The 19,297-nt window shown below is 37.0% G+C and overlaps 1 protein-coding gene across 2 annotated transcripts in view; it reads right to left on the bottom strand.

The window, feature by feature from the left end:
• The window catches only part of VPS50 (VPS50 subunit of EARP/GARPII complex), a 138,737-nt gene that overhangs the window by 29,797 nt on the left and 89,643 nt on the right, over positions 1-19,297 (bottom strand). For both annotated transcript variants that reach the window (XM_024130486.3, XM_028490011.2), the window contains 4 exons: positions 13,799-13,889; positions 11,109-11,285; positions 8,224-8,342; positions 3,855-3,961 (listed from right to left, as the gene is read on the bottom strand). In XM_024130486.3, coding sequence (XP_023986254.1) covers positions 3,855-3,961; positions 8,224-8,342; positions 11,109-11,285; positions 13,799-13,889 — 494 coding nt within the window. The remainder of the gene's footprint in view (positions 1-3,854; positions 3,962-8,223; positions 8,343-11,108; positions 11,286-13,798; positions 13,890-19,297) is intronic.

Below are 19,297 nucleotides of genomic sequence, written 5' to 3'. Positions count from 1 at the left end.
GTCGGGGGTGAGGGTGAGGGGCTCCTTCCATTGTGGATTATTACAAGAGAAGAGCAAAAAGTGTTTCTCTAACACTCAGATTTTACAAATTAAGTTTTGTCAGTCCAATGTATATTGAGCACCTACAAAAGTGAAAAGCACTTGGCTGGCTGCTCTATATGCTGCAAAGATGACAAACTCTCTCCTCATGTAGGAGCTGACAATCTGATGGGGCAAAAGCAAGAACAGAATCTGAGCTGGAAGGATGTTCGTTACCCTTACTACAGTGCACTAAGTTGAGAGGTCATCAATGGGTATAAAGAGCACATAAAGGCAAACTGGAAATGCTATAAATGAAGAAGGAGACTTGGAGGTCAGGAGTTTTGTTTATACCTCAGGGTATTTTAATTTTTAACCATTTTCATGCATTACTTTTTCAATTTAAAACACTCCATGATAAAATAAAAATACCAATGCCCCACCTAAAAGAATATACCAATGAAGGAGATTTCTTCCCTCCTATTTCTGTGTTCTCCATCATATACACTGCAACTCAGCCACAGAATGACTAAATATCCCTTATGTACATATTCTGGTTTAATGTTAAGTCCTGTGCATGTGCTGGTGTGTATTTTTTCCAGCTGCTAAAGTAATAATTTTGTTGTAAGGTCTGTAGGTTTTACAAACATGGGTTTCGGCAACCTATCTTCTGCCCCTCAGACCTATCACACCCGCTCAAGTGAGAGCTGCCTCCTTGGATACCAAGGCTACTTCAGTGATGAGACACATTACCTAAAATTTCTCTGCCTCTGTCTGCAAGAAATCGTCAGGCTAACAGGATTTTCTTTTTTCACAAGCAAGCGTTCTGATTGGTCCTCTGCGCTTGTGAAAAACGCCAAGCCTTTCTAACAGATTTAGGTACCATCTGGGGCTGGGAAGCCCCATTAACACTCTTTTGTTTAATCTCTCCTAATTATGCCAAATAAATACCACTTAAAAACAACATTTTGAATATTCCTTTAATGTTCTAAAATGTGTCTCCCAACAATTAGTTCCTTCATCTTCCCAGGCACCAAAACTTTATCTTATTTACACAACTGTACTTCTGGCTTTGTAAGAAGAGACATTACCTTTGCCAGTTTATAGTCTTCAAGCACCTCTATGCAATAACAACCGTGGTTGGAATAGTGCATTTACTAGTTGGAGACACCTTAGTGAGTGGTTCCCTTATAGTTCTATTTTATGAATATGTACAATATGAAGATAAAGACATCCCAGGGAAAGAGAAAGTGGTAGGCATGAAAGTCTACTGGGGAATAATGGCAGCACCTAATCCCAGCCCTAAATGGAAAGACATGAAAGTTAAATTTTCATACTAGGCCTTGTTTCCTAACTGCAACTCTAGGAAAAGATCTAGTGGGAAGAAGACTGAAATGACAACTGTCAGATTCTCTTCCCTGAGTAAGGTTTTATTCAGGACTGCTCTTGCTTTATATGGTTGATTAACAAAGGCCCATAAGAAAGCAGCTTTTCTGTTTCTGTAAGTCCACTGTTAGAAAACAGTGTCCACTGTGTTGGTCAGTTATCCTTATATAAGAATTCGTTGTTACTATCTTCTGAACTTAGCACCAGCAGCACACTTCTATCATTATAATATCCCTTCTTAGATAATGAGAATAGCACAATGCATTGTTTCTTCATTTCCTTATGCCTATCAAGAAGTGAAGATTTGGATTTGTCTGCATTGAACTGAATAAAACATGACTTTCCCCTCCTCAATTTTGTTGTGGCTTTATATCTGATTTGATTTGAGTGAATGTATGTCTTTTAGAGTAAAAAGCAATATGATGACCTCTAGTCCTTTTTGAACTAGGTAAGAAAAAAAATATACAACCACTTAAATGTGGTTGATTGTATTATTTTCCCCAATTATCTGCTCTTCCCCACCTCCACTCCTTGTAAGAGGATTATGCATCCTTGTCCACTGCCCTGGACTGGTTGTGCCTTCCTGTGACAGAAGTACACTTCTCTCTTCCAGTCAAGCCTGACTTGCTATGACCAGTGATATGTCAGGGTGGCACATCAGAGTGGCAGGTTTAAGAGTCATAACATGGTTCAGCTCTACTCTTCTCCCCAAATCCCAGATTGGTGCTACTTTTTCAGTCTACATCTCAGAATGAAGACATACATGGGGCAGAACTAAGATGATCAGGAGTCAATATGCATCATGATAAACCTCTGGGTTGAAAGCCACTGATATGTTAGGGTTTGTTACTTCAACATAACCGAGCAAAAGCTGACTTCATTCAACTACATCTCAAGTGTGTATCCAGACACTGAAAACTACAGTGAGTACCGAAGACTGAGGAGGATGACAAGGACTTGGAATATCCATCAGTGAGGACCATATAAGGCAACTGAGCACACTGACCCTGAAGAATGGATTGGGGAAGGGGAATTACAAGGAAAGGAAGGACAGTATACCTACCACCACATATCTGAAAAGTGACCACAGGGAAAAGTAGGAGAAAAAAGTATAGACTTACTCTTTTTGCTTTTAAGGGCATAACTAAGACCAGAGGGTAGAATTAGAGACAGAGACAGAGATAGAGATTTTGGTTTACCATGAGGACGAGATTTCTACCAATTAAATCAGTCTAATAGCAGAATGAGTAGTTTTGCAAAGTAATATGCTTCCAACAATTGTAAGACATAAAACAGAGGCTAGATGGCCACCACATATCAGATGCAGTAAAGAAAGAAATCCTCATTCTATGGTAAATTAAACCAGATGACCTCTTCAGAATTCTTCTAATTCTGGTTCTGTAAATTCTAGAGACTAACTCAAGATGCTAGGTTTAGTTAGCTCTCTTGGATAAAGAAGAAAAGCTAATTCCCCAGCAATAATCAGCCATACAATAGCTTTTTAGAATCTGTCATTTTTCTGTGTCATAAAAATACATAATTTTTCTTTTCTGCTCAGTTCATTATTACTTTTCCACACTATTTTCCCTAAAAGAAAGTGGGACTTCTTAAAAAAGTCTTCTTTATCCTGTTCATTAATGAAATTTAGAAATTATCTTCAGGAACACAGACTATTTTATCAGAGCTAAGAGTAATTAAACCAGGCAACAGGAAATTATCATCTCCATAAACAAAAGACAGAGATCTTTATAGAAAATCACTACGATTCTTGACTAGTATAGATGACTTAATTAACATGAGAAGACATCCCTATAACTTATTTGTCAAATGTACAGACCTATTTGTGAAATACAAAGGTTGAGATAGCATATAAAATTTTGAAATGCTGATATTAAAAAATCCATAACTTCTTCAAACCTAAATATTTCATATGGCATTTCTTCATGCTATTTGCCTTCTACAAAATCATCAATAAAGGTCTTATCTGTAATAAGAACAACATTTCCTATGGTGTGAACATTTAGTTTATAGACTCTTGTGTCTGAAAATGCCAGAAAATCACTATCCACTCTGCCTATCTGACAAGAAGATTGCAAAGATCAATGAAACAATTAAGTACAAAATATTGTGCAAATATAAAACTGGTATTATCATCATCCTACATGTACCTCTAACTCACAGAGAATTTTTCCACTACATTTCTATTAATTGGAATATTTTAGAAAAAATGGAAGACACAAATTCTAAGTAGTTAACTATAAAAGAAAAACTGACATTAATATTAGTATTATACTATTTGGAGCAATTAAGATGAGAAGGCACTGACATATGACCATCTTAAATCATTCACTGTGGTGGCACTGGAGTACACAATGAAAACCGATTTGGTAACAAATGTAGACTAATTTAACTGCTATAATAATGTTTTTTTTAAAGGTGTAGCTACTTACCAACAAGTCTTATTACATTCAGTGTTGTATTTGTTAAGATGGGTGCATTCACTTTATTTAGACTGTAATCTGATTTCTTCCTGCTTTTTAGAGTCTCTCGAGAAATGCTTAATATGAGAAAACAAAACAGATTTGCAATTAGGGTTGTCAAGTAGTAAATCAATAAGTAATTCAGCTTAGGATCTAATTTGCTAATTAGTTACTGAAAATCACCAATTAGTTACTCAAAGTCTTACCACATATCAGCTGGGGATATAGAGATTATCCTCCTGTCCTTACAGAGCTTACAGTCCAGAGGGGAAGAGAAATCAGTAAACAGAGAAATAAAGTACTATAATGTATTTCTTTGGTTCTCAGACATTAATTAACAACCATTAAAAGAAGCTATGTCACTAAATTGTAGCAATGTTTTCTTAGGTCAGTCTCCCAAGGCAATAGAAATAAAAGCGAAAATAAACAGATGGTACCTAATCAAACTTATAAGCTTTTGCACAGTAAAGGAAACCATAAACAAAATGAAAAGACAACCTATAGAATGGGAGAAAATATTTGCAAATGATGCGACTGACAAGGGCTTAATTTCCAAAATATACAAACAGCTCATACAACTCAATAACAAAAAGACAACAACCCAATTAAAAAATGGGCAGAAGACCTAAATAGATACTTCTCCAAAGAAGACATACAGATGGCCAACAGGCACATGAAAAGATGCTCAGCATCACTAATTATTAAGAGAAATGCAAATCAAAACTACAATGAGGTATCAGCTCACACCAGTCAGAATGGCTATCATCAAAAGTCTATAAATAATAAATGCTGGAGAGAGTGTGGAGAAAAGGGAAGCCTCTTGCACTGTTGGTGGGAATGTAAGTTGATACAGCCACTATGGAGAGCAGTATGGAGGGTCCTAAAAAAACTAAAACTAGAGTTACCACATGATCCAGCAATCCCACTACTGGGAATATATCCAGAAAAGCCAAAAGCTCTCATTCAAAAAGATACATGCACCCCAAATGTTCACAGTGGCATTATTTACAACAGCCAAGACATCGAAGAAACTTAAGTGTCCATCAACAGATGAGTAAAGATGATGTGGTGTATATATACAATGGAATATTATTCAGCCATAAAAAAGAATGAAATAATGCCATTTGCAGCAACATGGATGGGCCTAGAGATTATCACACTAAGTGAAGTAAGTCAGACAAAGACAAATATTATATGATATCACTTATATGTGGGATCTAAAAAATAGTACAAATGAACTTATTTACAAAACAGAAACAGACTCACAGACATAGAAAACAAACTTACGGTTACCAAAGGAGAAGTAGGGGGGGATAAGCTGGGAGTGTGGGATTAACAGATGCATAAAAATAGATATAAAATAGATAAACAACAAGTATTTACTGTACAGCATGGGGAACTATATTCAATATCTTATAATAAACTATAATGGAAAAGAATTTTTAAAAAGTATATACATATATGTATAAGCAAACCACTTTGCTGTACACTGAAAACTAACACAATATTGTAAATCAACTATACTTCAATAAAAAACAAATAAAATAATGAACAAAAAAAGAAGCTATGTCACTTTAAAAAAATGTTCTAGGAAAATTATACATCAACTGTACCAAACATCCTTATTTCAGACCTACAAATATGAAAAAATACCTTCCTTAGAATCTGAATTAGGCATAACGTATAAAGGTAAAGTCTGGGGTTGGGGGGCAGCGCTAGACTCAAAGAAAAAGTAGAAGTTATATGGTAAGTACAGAAAAAAAGGGGACAACATGTAATAAGATCAGAAGTAAGAGGACAGAGAACGCTTAGAGAAGCACAAGGAGTTGAAAGTGGTGGCCTGGAGAATGAGTGGGCAGGGGGAAATGTGATAAGAAAGGAGGTAAGTCAAGGCCAGATCACTGAAAGGAGTTGAACCTCATGATTATAACGAGTATGAACGGTATCTTAAATGCAGTGGTGAGCCATTAAACATTTTAACCAGGAAAATGACATGATCAAATGTGTATATAAAAGAAAAATCTAAATTTGTATCCAAGAACAGATTAGAAAGGGTCAAGACTGGAAATGGGAAGCCATGGTAAGGAGGCTGATTCAATAATCTGGCCCAGAGATTTCTGCATCAACTAGGATGGTAGCAGTGAAATACAAGAAATTTTGATAAATTCAAGAGACACTTAGAAGTTGGAACTGATATAACAGTCAACTGGTTAACTGCAATCAGTAGTTTACATTGTGTATATTTCTTAGGGGTAGGTTAAGACAGTTTAAGAGGCTGCATAACCCTACAAAGAATGCAAGGACATACACATATAGTGGCAGACGTTTGTTCATTTCAACTTAATTAGACCTTTTCTTTTAGCAAAAACATACTCAAAACAACTAATGAAAAAGTCCAACAAAATAGTTCTATTCAGTTCATAATGGATCATAGATGTAGATAATTAAATACCATATATTTGTGTAAACCAATGGAAACAAATTTCCCCAATTAAAATATCCCGAATTATATGAGTTGTTCACTTTTGAGGTGAGAGATTATATCAATCAGGGTGTCAAATGAATCAAGTATTCACTAGGTACTTTGGGGGTAAAGGGTAGGGAAGAGTATACTGAAATCCATCATTAAAAATAAAGTATATTTGTGGTCACTCAATATCTGATACTCAGTCATGAAACTACCTCACTCACAAATCAGAATCAGGCCCAATTTAAAGAAGGTGACAGGGCTTCCCTGGCGGTGCAGTGGTTGAGAGTCCACCTGCCGATGCAGGGGAAATGGGTTCGTGCCCAGGTCCGGAAAGATCCCACATGCCGCGGAGCGTCTGGGCCCGTGAGCCATGGTCGCTGGGCCTGCGCGTCGGAGCCTGTGCTCCGCCATGGGAGAGGCCACAACAGTGAGAGGCCCGCGTACCACAGAAAAATAAAAAATAAAAAATAAAGGTGACAAAAATTCTTATACAGTTATCATAGTTTTTGAAGAAGACAGTTTATCATAAAACAAAACTCAAGTACAAAAAAAGGAACCTTAATAGAAGGCTCAAATAGCAAATATCAATGACATTGGGAAGATTTTTCTGTATTTACTAGATTGAGGCAGCAAAGCCACATACAAAACAAATGACTATTTTCCTCCTTGAGAAAAAGGAAATCAATGTGAAACATAAATTGATCTATGTGAAGCATAAACCGCCTCCAAAGGCGGCACTGATTCTATAAATCAAAAGTTTGTTTTTCTGCAAAAACCACTGGTCTCTAGATTAAGAGCTCTTGGGTTATGCCCATTATCAAAAAAACTACATTTTTAGCCTTTCAGGAATCTTTTTTTTTTTTTGCGGTACGTGGGCCTCTCACTGTTGTGGCCTCTCCCGTTGCGGAGCACAGGCTCCGGCTGCACAGGCTCAGCGGCCATGGCTCACGGGCCTATCCGCTCCGCGCATGTGGGATCTTCCCGGACCGGGGCACGAACCCGTGTCCCCTGCATCGGCAGGCGGATTCGCAACCGCTGCGCCACCAGGGAAGCCCCAGGTATCATTTTTAAAATACATTAACTTCTCAGGGTATGTGCCCAGTAGTGGGATTGCTGAGAGCCATGTACCACAATATTCACTGCAGCTCTATTTACAATAGCCAGGACATGGAAGCAACCTAAGTGTCCATCAACAGATGAATGGATAAAGAAGATGTGGCACATATATACAATGGACTATTACTCAGCCGTAAAAAGAAATGAAACTGAGGTATCTGTAGTGAGGTGGATGGACCTAGAGACTGCCATACAGAGTGAAGTCAGAAAGAGAAAAATAAATACCGTATGCTGACACATATATATGGAACCAAAAAAAAAATGGTTCTGAAGAACCTAGGGGCAGGACAGGAATAAAGATGAGATGTAGAGAATAGACTTGAGGACACGGGGAGGGGGAAGGGTAAGCTGGGATGAAGTGAGAGAGTGGCATGGACATATATACACCACCAAATGTAAAACAGATAGTTAGTGGGAAGCAGCTGCATAGCACAGGAGCATCAGCTCAGTGCTTTGTGACCACCTAGAGGGGTTGGATAGGGAGGGTGGGAGGGAAACGCAAGAGGGAGGAGATATGGGGATATATGTATATGTATAGCTGACTCACTTTGTTATAAAGCAGAAACTAACACACCATTGTAAAGCAATTATACTCCAGTAAAGATGTTAAAAAAAAAACATTAACTTCTGTCACGTGACACTATAACCAAAAGCAAAGTTTAATTTTTGAGTTTTTTTCTTAACCTTTCAAGTAAATCCTATATGTTAAACGTGCAACATAAAATGAGAAATACCATAAATTCCAACAAGTACCTTTTCACAGGAGCATCGCCTGTCTGCTCATCAACATAATCTTGTTTTAGTTCCTCAGGAACATCACTGTCACTGTCATACTCCTGATAGGCACTTTTTTCTTGTTCATCAGATTCATACTGAAAAGAACACAGTATACTTTTCAACAATGGGTACGAAGAACCAACCTTTCTTGGAGTCTTTCAACACAGTAAAAAAGTATCCAATTTTATAAGACGTACATTACAGATGAAAGTTCTTAATAACTGAGCTTTAATTTTGCCATCAAGAATCATATTAACTTTCCATTTTCTTCTTCATCATCCTACCTTAACCAGCTCAAAAGAAAATACAAACATTATGTTTCAAAAGCTTATATATAAATGCCCCAAAGAATCTCCATATAAACAAATGAAAACAAACACATACCCTGCTAGACCATAGAACAGGAAAAGAGTGTTTATTTGATTAAAAAAACTCTTCCTTCAAGTGGTTTCATCCTATTTATTTCCACTTTGCTAGTTCATTATAAAAAGCTTGAGAATACAATTCTGGTACTCTGGAAGTATTAAGTCAGCTTAATAAACACAACACACATGCTAATATTCTATCTAATTCATTATGATGAGATTTAATTCCAAGGGCAACTTAGACTACTGAGAGCAAGGACAAAAATGGTGGATTTGCTCTTGAGAGGAAGAGTGCCTTTTCGTCATCTTTTTGGCACTATGGCCCAGTGCCGGCATGGGAGAAGACAGTGGAGTCCATGCACAACAAAGGAAGCAGTGGCAGTATCACCATCATTGCTGATTAATATCATAAACTAATATGATTAAATAATGGCTAACATTTATTGAGTTTCAACCAAGTACTGGGCTAAGTGCTCCCATAAATTGTCTCACTGAATCTTCAAAACAATTCTATGAGGAAGTTTTGTCCCCATATGCCAGTTGAGGAGACCAGTATAATGACAATAAGGGAAGAAGTCAGTCCCCTAATTCAACAACTATTTTTTAAGAGTCTAAAGCATTACGACAGGCTGTTTTAAGATGTGGACCCTGACCCTCAGGACCTATGCTGTACCTGTGAAGATCAGATCACACATTAATAACTACAAACAAACATTAGAGACATTCTCCCCCACTTGTACACAATGTGATCCTGGTGACATTCAGAAAGGTGTTCTACACAAACTAGGGTCAGTTCCACAGTACAACAGATCCTCATTTTCAAGGATTCTTTATTTGCAGATTTCCCTACTCGATAAAATTTGTAACCCCAACATCAGTACTTCATGACACTCCTTGGTCATTCACGGATGTGTGCCATGTGGAGTGGTAAACACTTTTGAGTCACCCTACATACATGTTCCCAGCTAAAAGCAAGGTGACACTCTACCTTCTTATTTCAGCCCTCCTGCTGTAAACAAGTGCCCTTTTCAAAGTCTATTTACTGTCACATACTTAAAATTTTTGTACTTTTTGCTGGTGATTTCACTGTTCGGAATGCCCCCCAATCATAGTACTAAAGTGCCGTCTAGTGTTCCCAAGTGCGAGAAGACTGTAATGTGCCTTAAGGTAAAAACACGTATGTTAGATAAGCTTCACTCAGGCATGAGTTACAGTGCTGTTGGTCATGTGTTCAATGTTAATGAATCAACACTATATTAAATTAGGTGTCTTTAAGGAAAAACACACGTAAAACAAGGTTGTGTATTGACCAGTTGGTGAAAATGTTGTGACCAGAGGCTTGCAGATACTTAATCCCATATTTTGCTTAAGAACAACGGTTCTGTATTTGTTAATTCAGAGTTTGTGCTTACTTTATTGAACACAACTGCCAGAAATAATGAGAATCAAATACTATGTGAGATTTAAATTAACAAATCACCAGTGCAGAGGGGTATATTATTTCAAAAATATTGGAATGACTTAATTCCTTTCAGTTTAGTCTACTTTATAGAGGCAAAATGTCACAAAGAATCACTAAATTATAATTTTAAATATGGTTCTCTATGGCATAACTTCTACTTCATGATAAAATGATAGTGGTATATTTTCATGACAATATTATTTTAATTATATCTTCACTTAATAACAAAAACAAACCAAAAATATGGAGACAAATTCAACAGATTTTTGTCAAACCCAAACAGTTTTCACTTCAACTTCATCAAATCTAAAATAAAAATTATACCTAGTCCCTCTGGAAATTAAATACTGTAAAAACGCAGGTAACTGTGAAGTATTTCCTCATTGTAAATATGGGGAAACTGAGGGTCACAAAATCACAATAACTTGCCAAGATCCACACAGCTAATCAATAATAAAGGTCATATTCATTCATCTGCCTGCAAACCTTTCCATTAACTCACACTACTTCTAGTTTATATTGTTTTTTGAGCTGCTCAGAGTGCTGTTAAAACATTGTATTCCTAAATCCTCAAAATATCCCTGCCAGGTAATTAAACAAGACATTACCCTGTTTCAGTTAAGGGGACATTGAACAAAATGACTTCCTTAGTTACCCAACAAGTGGCATTGAGAAAAAAGTGCAGATGATCTACTCCTTCATACATCTGTCTATCCAATAAATCATATAACTATGCAGTAAATAAACTATGCTCCTACTCAATTAGTAATCTGGTAAGAACATAAAGTAATCTAAAAACAACATAAAATAAACATAAAGGCAAAACTTATCATTCAAAAGGACAATGTCAAAGCATACTGGAAAGCCATTCATTACCTGTACAAGTAGTATTACAGGTGTCTAAGTATACAGGTAGGAAGGTGGGTGGTAAATGTATGAATAAATCTAGTCAATTACCTTGCTCATCGGGTACAACACGCTCAATAAGAAAATCCCACTAATGTTCCACAGTACATTTTAAAAACACCACATACCCCATTAGAAGCCAGGACGTCTTCTGTTTCGTCATCTTTGTGGTCAGCCTGAATTTCAAATGGATTCCCACCACTACAGTACTGCTCAAACAAGGTTACCATTTTTGAGGAAGTTGAGGATGGCTGCTTACTGGGTGAAACTGATGGGGAACGTGACTGTTCCATGAATTTAAATTCCTAGACGTTTAATAAAAAAAAACAAGAAGGAGCCAGATCTCTTTTAGCAACAAAAATAAAATTCAAGTACATAAACATATTCCACCACTGCAGATGTAGTTAGTAAAGAAAACAATCCTATTCTTTAGGTTATTCTTTTTTTTTTTTAGGTTATTCATTTTTAAATCTTGCAAGTTATCTGAAAGCACAAACTTGGACATACATGTTCAAAGGTTTTCCTAAAGACAACTCAGTTGCTGATGTCACTTAAAACAGTGTTATCTGCATCAAGCTGCTTTTGGCTTACTTTATGGAACTGCACAGAAAGTTTTTTTAAATAACTTCAATTTGAATGATAATTCTAAAAATTTTTACATAACAGCAAAAGTCCTAGTAGAGTACAGTTTTAATAAAGTCATTCATAAAAACTAATTGTTGTTAAGTCAAACAGCTTGCACCATTTGAGATACTCTACGTGACTACATTGAAATCCAAGCATAAAAGATACAACTTTCTTTGTTAAACTGATGTCTATAAACTTTCATTTATTTTTCTTCATATACCAAGAAGCAGACAACACAAATACATGCTGAGGTCAGATGATACATCTTCTAGTCCTAGCTTGACTTTAATCCATTATATTCCATTAACTTCCTATATAATATTGGGAATGTCCCCTAATTCCCTATGCCTCCATTTCCTCATCTGTACAATGAAAGGGTCGATCTAGATGAAAGAATCACAAATACTAAAGCTACAGAGCTGTAGCACCCAGTCCAAATCACACACTTCTCAGATGAGGAAACTGAGGCAGTCCAGAGGGATTCAGGTCCAAGTTCAAGATTACACAGCTAATTAGAGGAAGAGATGGAATAATGGCTAAAGTTCTTTCAAATTACAAAAATTTGATTTAATTTTTAATAAAAATTTAGTACACATTTTTCTTGTACCTTTTAATCATTTTAATATTATTCTCCAATTTAAAATTTTTCATATTCAGAGATAATCTTCTTTAAAATTACATTGGTTTACTAAGTTTCAAATGATGTGTTTATTTTCTTTTTAAATTGCAGCTATACATTAAATCAGATCCACAATAATGCTTAAAAATCAGGCCATTATTTTTAAAATTCTAAACAAGGGGTGACTATAAATTAATAAGACAAAAATTTTTTAAAACAAAATCTACAGGAATACATGTGTCAAATGAACACTATCTCAGCTGTAAATAGTTTTCAGTGTAATTACTTTCTTCCCCCACTGTGGTTACAACATGAGATCTACCATTAAAAAAATTTTAAGTGCCCAGTACAGTATTGTTAACTACAGGCAAAATGTTGTACCATAGATCTCTAGAACTTACTCATCTTACATAACTGAAACTTCAAGGTAACCACTTTAAAGGATACAATGCTCACTTGGATGGAAATGTTTCAACGTACCTTGTAAAAAAGTTGTTTTCTAATTACAGCAAGTTTATATACGCATGCACCACACACACACACACACACACACACACACACACACAAACTGATGGTTAAATACAAACTCAAATAAAAGTATTTAAATAGAGATTCTAAAATCAATGCTGGAATTCTAAATAATGTTAAGGAATCATCTTAATTTAATAACTCTAAAATAATGTTAAAATTAATGTTAATTTCATTGTCTTTAAAGCATTTATTAATCAACATGTTTCAGTGTATTTAATATTTCCACATTAGGAAAGCAATATGATAAACCTGGATGAGAAATAAGCTATTATACAATATGAGCATAAACATTGTCCCTTTAAAAAAACCTTTAAATCATGTATTCTTTACATTTATCCAGGAATAAGAAAATTCTTTCTAGAAAGTCATTTCTTCTAAAGGCAAAAACTACACACTTGACCTTCTAAACAGGGATCTAAATTTATATACTGTATTCTGATATTTGATATTTGTCAGATAGGACATGGTCTACCACACAAGAAATATTTATCTATAATATGTTTCAACCAAGAGAAAAAAAAAAGATATTTTCACATATTACATTATAGGATTCAAGGAATCAACTAATAAAACTTAGTTGTGTTTTTTTTTTTATAAGTGCCTCTTTTACCTCAGAGGCATTTTCTCATTACAGACAAATTTTATGAGTTGCAGCATAAATTCAGAACCTATTAGACCCTTTAAGAAATGACAAATATTCTGCAAATATAAGCATTTTCATTAAAGACCATCAAAATATAATTTCTGCAAAATTTAAATGAAGCAGTAGACCCTCTTCTGAAATCTAAAGAAAACAAATTATTTTAATTGTCTCTTTTCAGGCAAAGGAGTTTTCCTCAAGTGTATAAAATGAATTTGTAAAAAGAGACAGATTATGACATCCATTAAAGTATCACCTTGTAAAAGAGGCTTATTATTAATCACTTTTAAGGAAAAAAGGAAAGGCACTATTTCTTAATTATTTTATAAATGTTTCTATATATATGGTTTGCTTTTAAAGATGACTACATAAAAGACTGATTTATTTGCTCTTAAACTTACGTGAAGTTGCAAGATGCTGAAATTTGACTTAACAGGACAAAGTTCCCAGGTCTCATTTTCTAGAAACATTCTCAGTTCATCAAGCCGTGTTCTTAAAAAAAGAAAATGAATACTCCAAAAAATAAGAATACACTGCACACAAGAATATAACAAAATTATTACAGTTATCATCATGATCATAATCAACTTTGAAAATCCATTCAGACCAACTCAGTAAACACATTTACTTTTTCATACTTGTTAATATCTTATCATCCGTAAGAGAAAAACCACAAATATTTACTAAACTCAGAATACTTTTTACTATATTGCAAAAATAATGAATACATAGGAAATGATATTTTTATTAAGGGACTAAACTAAAAGCTACTCACCAACTCATGTACTTAAGACATCCTTAGCTAATCACATATTAGTGCCAAAAAAACAAGAAATAATTTATAGGGTTTATAAAACCACAAATGCTAATAAATGTTTTATGCTAAAAAGCATAGATCTTAATCATTCTTACTAAGCCAAAAGATCAAGTTGATTATCACTATCTAAATATATTTTAGCTCAGGGCCTATCTATCTCCACACAGCATTTACCAATTAAATTAGCAAGTAGGGCACTTAAATTAGCAAGTAGTCACATGTCATACTGATTTATTCTTTCTTTAACGCTATTGCTTTTACTGTCTCTCCTGAGTAACCAGTACATTATATGAGCAATTCCAGAAAAACAAATACTTCCTTCCTGTTAACCCAGGAAACAAAGCGCCAGGGTCTGCCCTATTCTTCCTTCTTCCTGCAACAAGCCTCATTGTTACTAAAATCAAGCTAAAAACAAAAGCTAGATTTTTTTTAAATCCACACGTTCTAAAGTGAAGAGGGAATAAATGGTAAAATCTGCGAAAAGCAGAAATTGCTCCAAATATTAGAGTTAACAGACAAGGACTTTAAGATAACTACTACAAATAAGTTAAATAAAATAGAGAAAAAGATGCACAAAATGGACAGAAATGAAAATTTTAAAGCACTGTAATAATAAAAACAAAAAAGAATCAAACAAATGTTCTATAACCAAAAAAATACAATACCTCAAATTAAAAACTGATTGGGTAAGTCAAACAGCAGAAGACAGGATTAATGAACTCAAAGACAGTGCAACAGAAAATATCCAAACTGAAGCACAAATGGAAAAAGAAAAATGGAAGAAAGAGAAAAGGTCGTAAGAGATATGTGAGACACATTCAAAACATCTAGTATGCATGCAACTGTATGCAGAGGAGAGAGAGAAAGAGCAAAAGCAATATTTGAAGAGGTAGGTAATGACTGAGAATTTGGCAAAAGTGATTGTCCCCATACCTATCACCATATACAAAAATTTACTAAAATGAATCACAGATCTAATGTAAGAACTAAAACTATAAAGTTTACAACTCTTAGAATTCTACAATAAAAAGATAAATAACCCAATTTTTAAATGGGCAAAGGCTGTGAACAGACATTTTTGCAAAGAAGATATATAAATGACCAGTAAGCACATAAAAAGATGCTCAACATCATCACTCATCAGGGAAATATAAATCCAAACCATGAGGTACCACTTCACAACCACCAGGACAGCTATAATCAAAGAGACAGTAACAGGTACTAGCAAGGATTTGGAGAAATTAGAACCCTTATACAGTGCTGGTGGAAACATAAAATGGTGCAGCCACTTTGGGAAACTTTGGTAGTTCCTCAAAATATTAAACATAGAGTTACCATATTACCCACCAATTTCACTCTGTATTGGTTTCCTGTGGCTGCTATAACAAATTAACAAAAACTGGGTGACTTATAACAACAGAAATTTATAATCTCACAATTCTGGAGCCCAGAAGTCTGAAATCACAAGGTTGAAATCAAGCTGTCAGCAAGGATACACTCTCTCCAGAACTCTAGGAGAGAATCTGTTCCTTGCCTCTTCTAATTTACGGTGGTTGCTGCCATTCCTTGGCTAGTGGCCACAGCACTCCAATCTCTGCCTGTCTTCACATAACTTTCTCCTGCATGTGTGTATGTCTTTTTCTCTGTGTCTATATCAAGTCCCCTTCTGTCTCCCTTTAACTGTGATGGCATTTAGGGCCCATCCAGATAATCCAAGATAATCTCCTCATCACAAGACCATTAATTTAGTCACATCTACAAAACACTTTTTCCAAATAAAGTAACATTTACAGTTTCCAGGTATTAGGACCTGATTTTTTTGGCAGGGGTGGGGAGTGGGGAGGAGGGGAACTGAGAAATTACTTGTCAGATTACCAAACACTCCCAGGTACATACCCAAAGAACTGATACTATCTCTATACAAAAACTTATACACAAGGGGGCGGAGTCAAGATGGCAGACTAGGAGGACATGGATTCGTGTGTCTGCACAACTAAGGCATCTGCCAGGCACCGGTGGGGGACCATGGACACCTAAGGGGATGGGAGAAACCCCCAGCGGCCGGGTAGGACGTGGGGCATGGGGGGGGGTGAAGGGGAGGGGAAGCGGAGGTGGGACCGGACTGGCACCCCTGAAGGGAAGCTGGGGGAGAGGAAGGGATCTCACACCCGAAGGTGGAAATTGGGGGACCACCAAGAGGACAAAGGAGCAAAAGGGAGCGTGGCCAGGTTTCCCTTGCCCACTTGGGCCCCCGGGAGCCTGCTGAGATCCTGGGCCTGATCCTCTGCCCACCGAGGCCCCCTCCAGCTGCACGGGTCCTGAGGGAGTGGGAGGGAGGGAAGTGGGGAGCAAAAGTAAAGGCCAGACATCTGGGAGGGCACCCCTGAGGGGTGGCTGGGGGAGGGGAGGAGTTCCTACACCCAGCAGGACCGACCCACAGTTAGGGGTTAGGGGTCCAGCAGCAATGGAGAAGACCCTGGGGGAGAGGGGTGTTGCCGGGCAGAGTGTAGAGGAACAGAAGGGAACGGAGCCAGAGCTTTCCCTGTCCACTTAGGCACTGGGAAGCCTGTTGGGCTCCCAGGCCTAATCCTGTGCCCCTGGAGCCTCCCTCCTGCCATGCAGAGCTCAAGCCCCACCCCTACACCCACACCCAGGGCCCTACCACTACACTCGGAGAACCCCTCTGAGACCCCCTCCAATGCGCTGGGCCTAAACCCCACCCACACACCCTCACCCAGGGCCTTACCTCCAAACTCCCGAACTCCACACTACAGAGGCCCTCCTTTCCACGTGCTGCCTCTCCCCTTCCCGGCAGGTTCTAAGCAGAGGCCCCGCCCTACACTCAAACGTCAACCCCCCACCGGCCTAGTTCCCACCCCACTGTAAACCCCACCCCTGCCTGAGTTCCACTCCCATAGCCAAGGCTTTTTTTTTTTCTTTTTCTTTTTTCCTCTTTTAGATTGGGGCTCTGCTTTACCTTGTTGATTCATTGTTCTTGATTCATTTATATTTTTATTATTCCTGATAAATCTTTTATTTTTCTAATTTTATTTTATTCTTTATACTTTGTTACTGTTCTCTCCTTTTGGCTTGTTCCCCCTGCACCGCCCCCCCTTTTTTTTTCTTTTTTCTGTTGTGGTTTTATTTTACCTTACTGCAGTTGTTTCAATTATATTTTTATTTTTCATAATATATTTTTTATCTTTCTAATTTTATTTTGTTTTTTATTCTTTGATATTGTACTGCCCCTTTTTTTCTTTTTCTTTTTTTTTTTTTTTTTTTTTGCCTCGCCATGCAGCTTACAAGATCTTGACTCCCAGACCGGACGTCGGCCCAAGCTCCTATGGTGGGAGCTCTGAGTCCAAACCACTGGACTAACAGAGAACCTCAGACCCCAGGGAACATTAATCAGAGTGAGGCCTCCTGGAGGTCCTAATCTCAGCACAAAGACCCAGCTCTATCCAACTGCCTGCAAACTCCAGTGCTGGACGCCTCAGGCCAAACAATCAGTAAGACAGGAATGCAGCCCCACCCATAAAAAAAAAAATGAAATGACAAAAAAATACGTTACAGACAAAGGAGCAAGGTAAAAACCTACAAGACCAAATAAATGAAAATGAAATAGGCAACTACCTGAAAAGAATTCAGAGTAAGGATAAAGATGATCCAAAGTCTCGGAAATGGAATTGAGAAAATACAAGAAACACTTAACAAGGATCTAGAAGAACTAAGCAAACAAACAGTGATGAACAACACAATAACTTAACTTAAAAATACTCTAGAAGGAATCAATAGCAGAATAACTGAGGCAGAAGAAGAGATAAGTGAGCTGGAAGATAAAATGGTGGAAATAACAACCAGGGAACAGAAGAAAAAAGAATCAAAAGAATTGAGGACAGTCTCAGAGACCTCTGGGACAACAATAAATACAGCAATATTTGAATTATAGGGGTCCCAGAAGAAGAAGAGAGAAAGAAAGGGTCTGAGAAAATATTTGAAGAGATTATAGTTGAAAACTTCCATATCATGGGAAAGGAAATAGTCAATCAAGTCCAGGAAGCACAGAGTCCCATACAGGATACACCCAAAGAGAAACACACCAAGACACATATAAATCAAACTATCAAAAATTAAACGAAGAAAAAATATTAAAAGCAGCAAGCAAAAAGCAACACATAACATACAAGGGGATCCCCATAAGGTTAACAGCTGATCTTTCAGCAGAAACTCTGCAAGCCAGAGTTTGAAGAAGGGCGTGGCAGGACACATTTAAGTGATGAAAGGGAAAAACCTACAACCAAGATTACTCTACCCAGCAAGGATCTCATTCAGATTTGATGGAGAAATTAAAACCTTTACAGACAAGCAAAAGTTAAGAGAATTCAGCACCACCAAACCAGCTTCACAACAAATGCTAAAGGAACTTCTCTAGGTAGGAAACACAAGAGAAGGAAAAGACCTACAAAAACAAACCCAAAACAATTAAGAAAATGGCAATAGGAACATACATATCGATAATTACCTTAAATGTAAATGCATGACATACTCCAAACAGGGCTTCCCTGCTGGTGCAGTGGTTAGGAATCTGCCTGCCAATGCGGGGTACACAGGTTCAAGCCATGGTCCAGGAAGATTCCACATGCCGCGAAGCAAATAAGCCCATGCGCCACAACTACTGAGCCTGTGCTCTAGAGCTCGCAAGCCACAACTACTGAGTCTGCGTGCCACAACAACTGAAGCCCGCGTGCCTAGAGCCCATGCTCCACAAGAAGAGAAACCACCGCAATGAGAAGCTCGTGCACCGCAACGAAGACCCAATGCAGCCAAAAATAACTAAATAAATAAAATAACTGAATTTATGAAAATAAATAAATAAATAAAATAAATCCTCCAACCAAAAGATACAGACTGGCTAAATGGATACAAAAACAAGACCCGTATATATGCTGTCTACAAGAAACCCACTTAAGACCTAGGGACACATACAGACTGAAAGTGAAGAGATGGAAAAAGATATTCCATGCAAATGGAAAGCAAAAGAAAGCTGGAGTAGCAATTCTCATATCAGACAAAACAGACTTTA

This window comes from Physeter macrocephalus, chromosome 5, assembly GCF_002837175.3.
Source record: "Physeter macrocephalus isolate SW-GA chromosome 5, ASM283717v5, whole genome shotgun sequence".
In the NCBI taxonomy this organism is placed as follows: domain Eukaryota; kingdom Metazoa; phylum Chordata; class Mammalia; order Artiodactyla; family Physeteridae; genus Physeter; species Physeter macrocephalus.
This window is presented reverse-complemented; position numbering and strand designations above follow the sequence as displayed.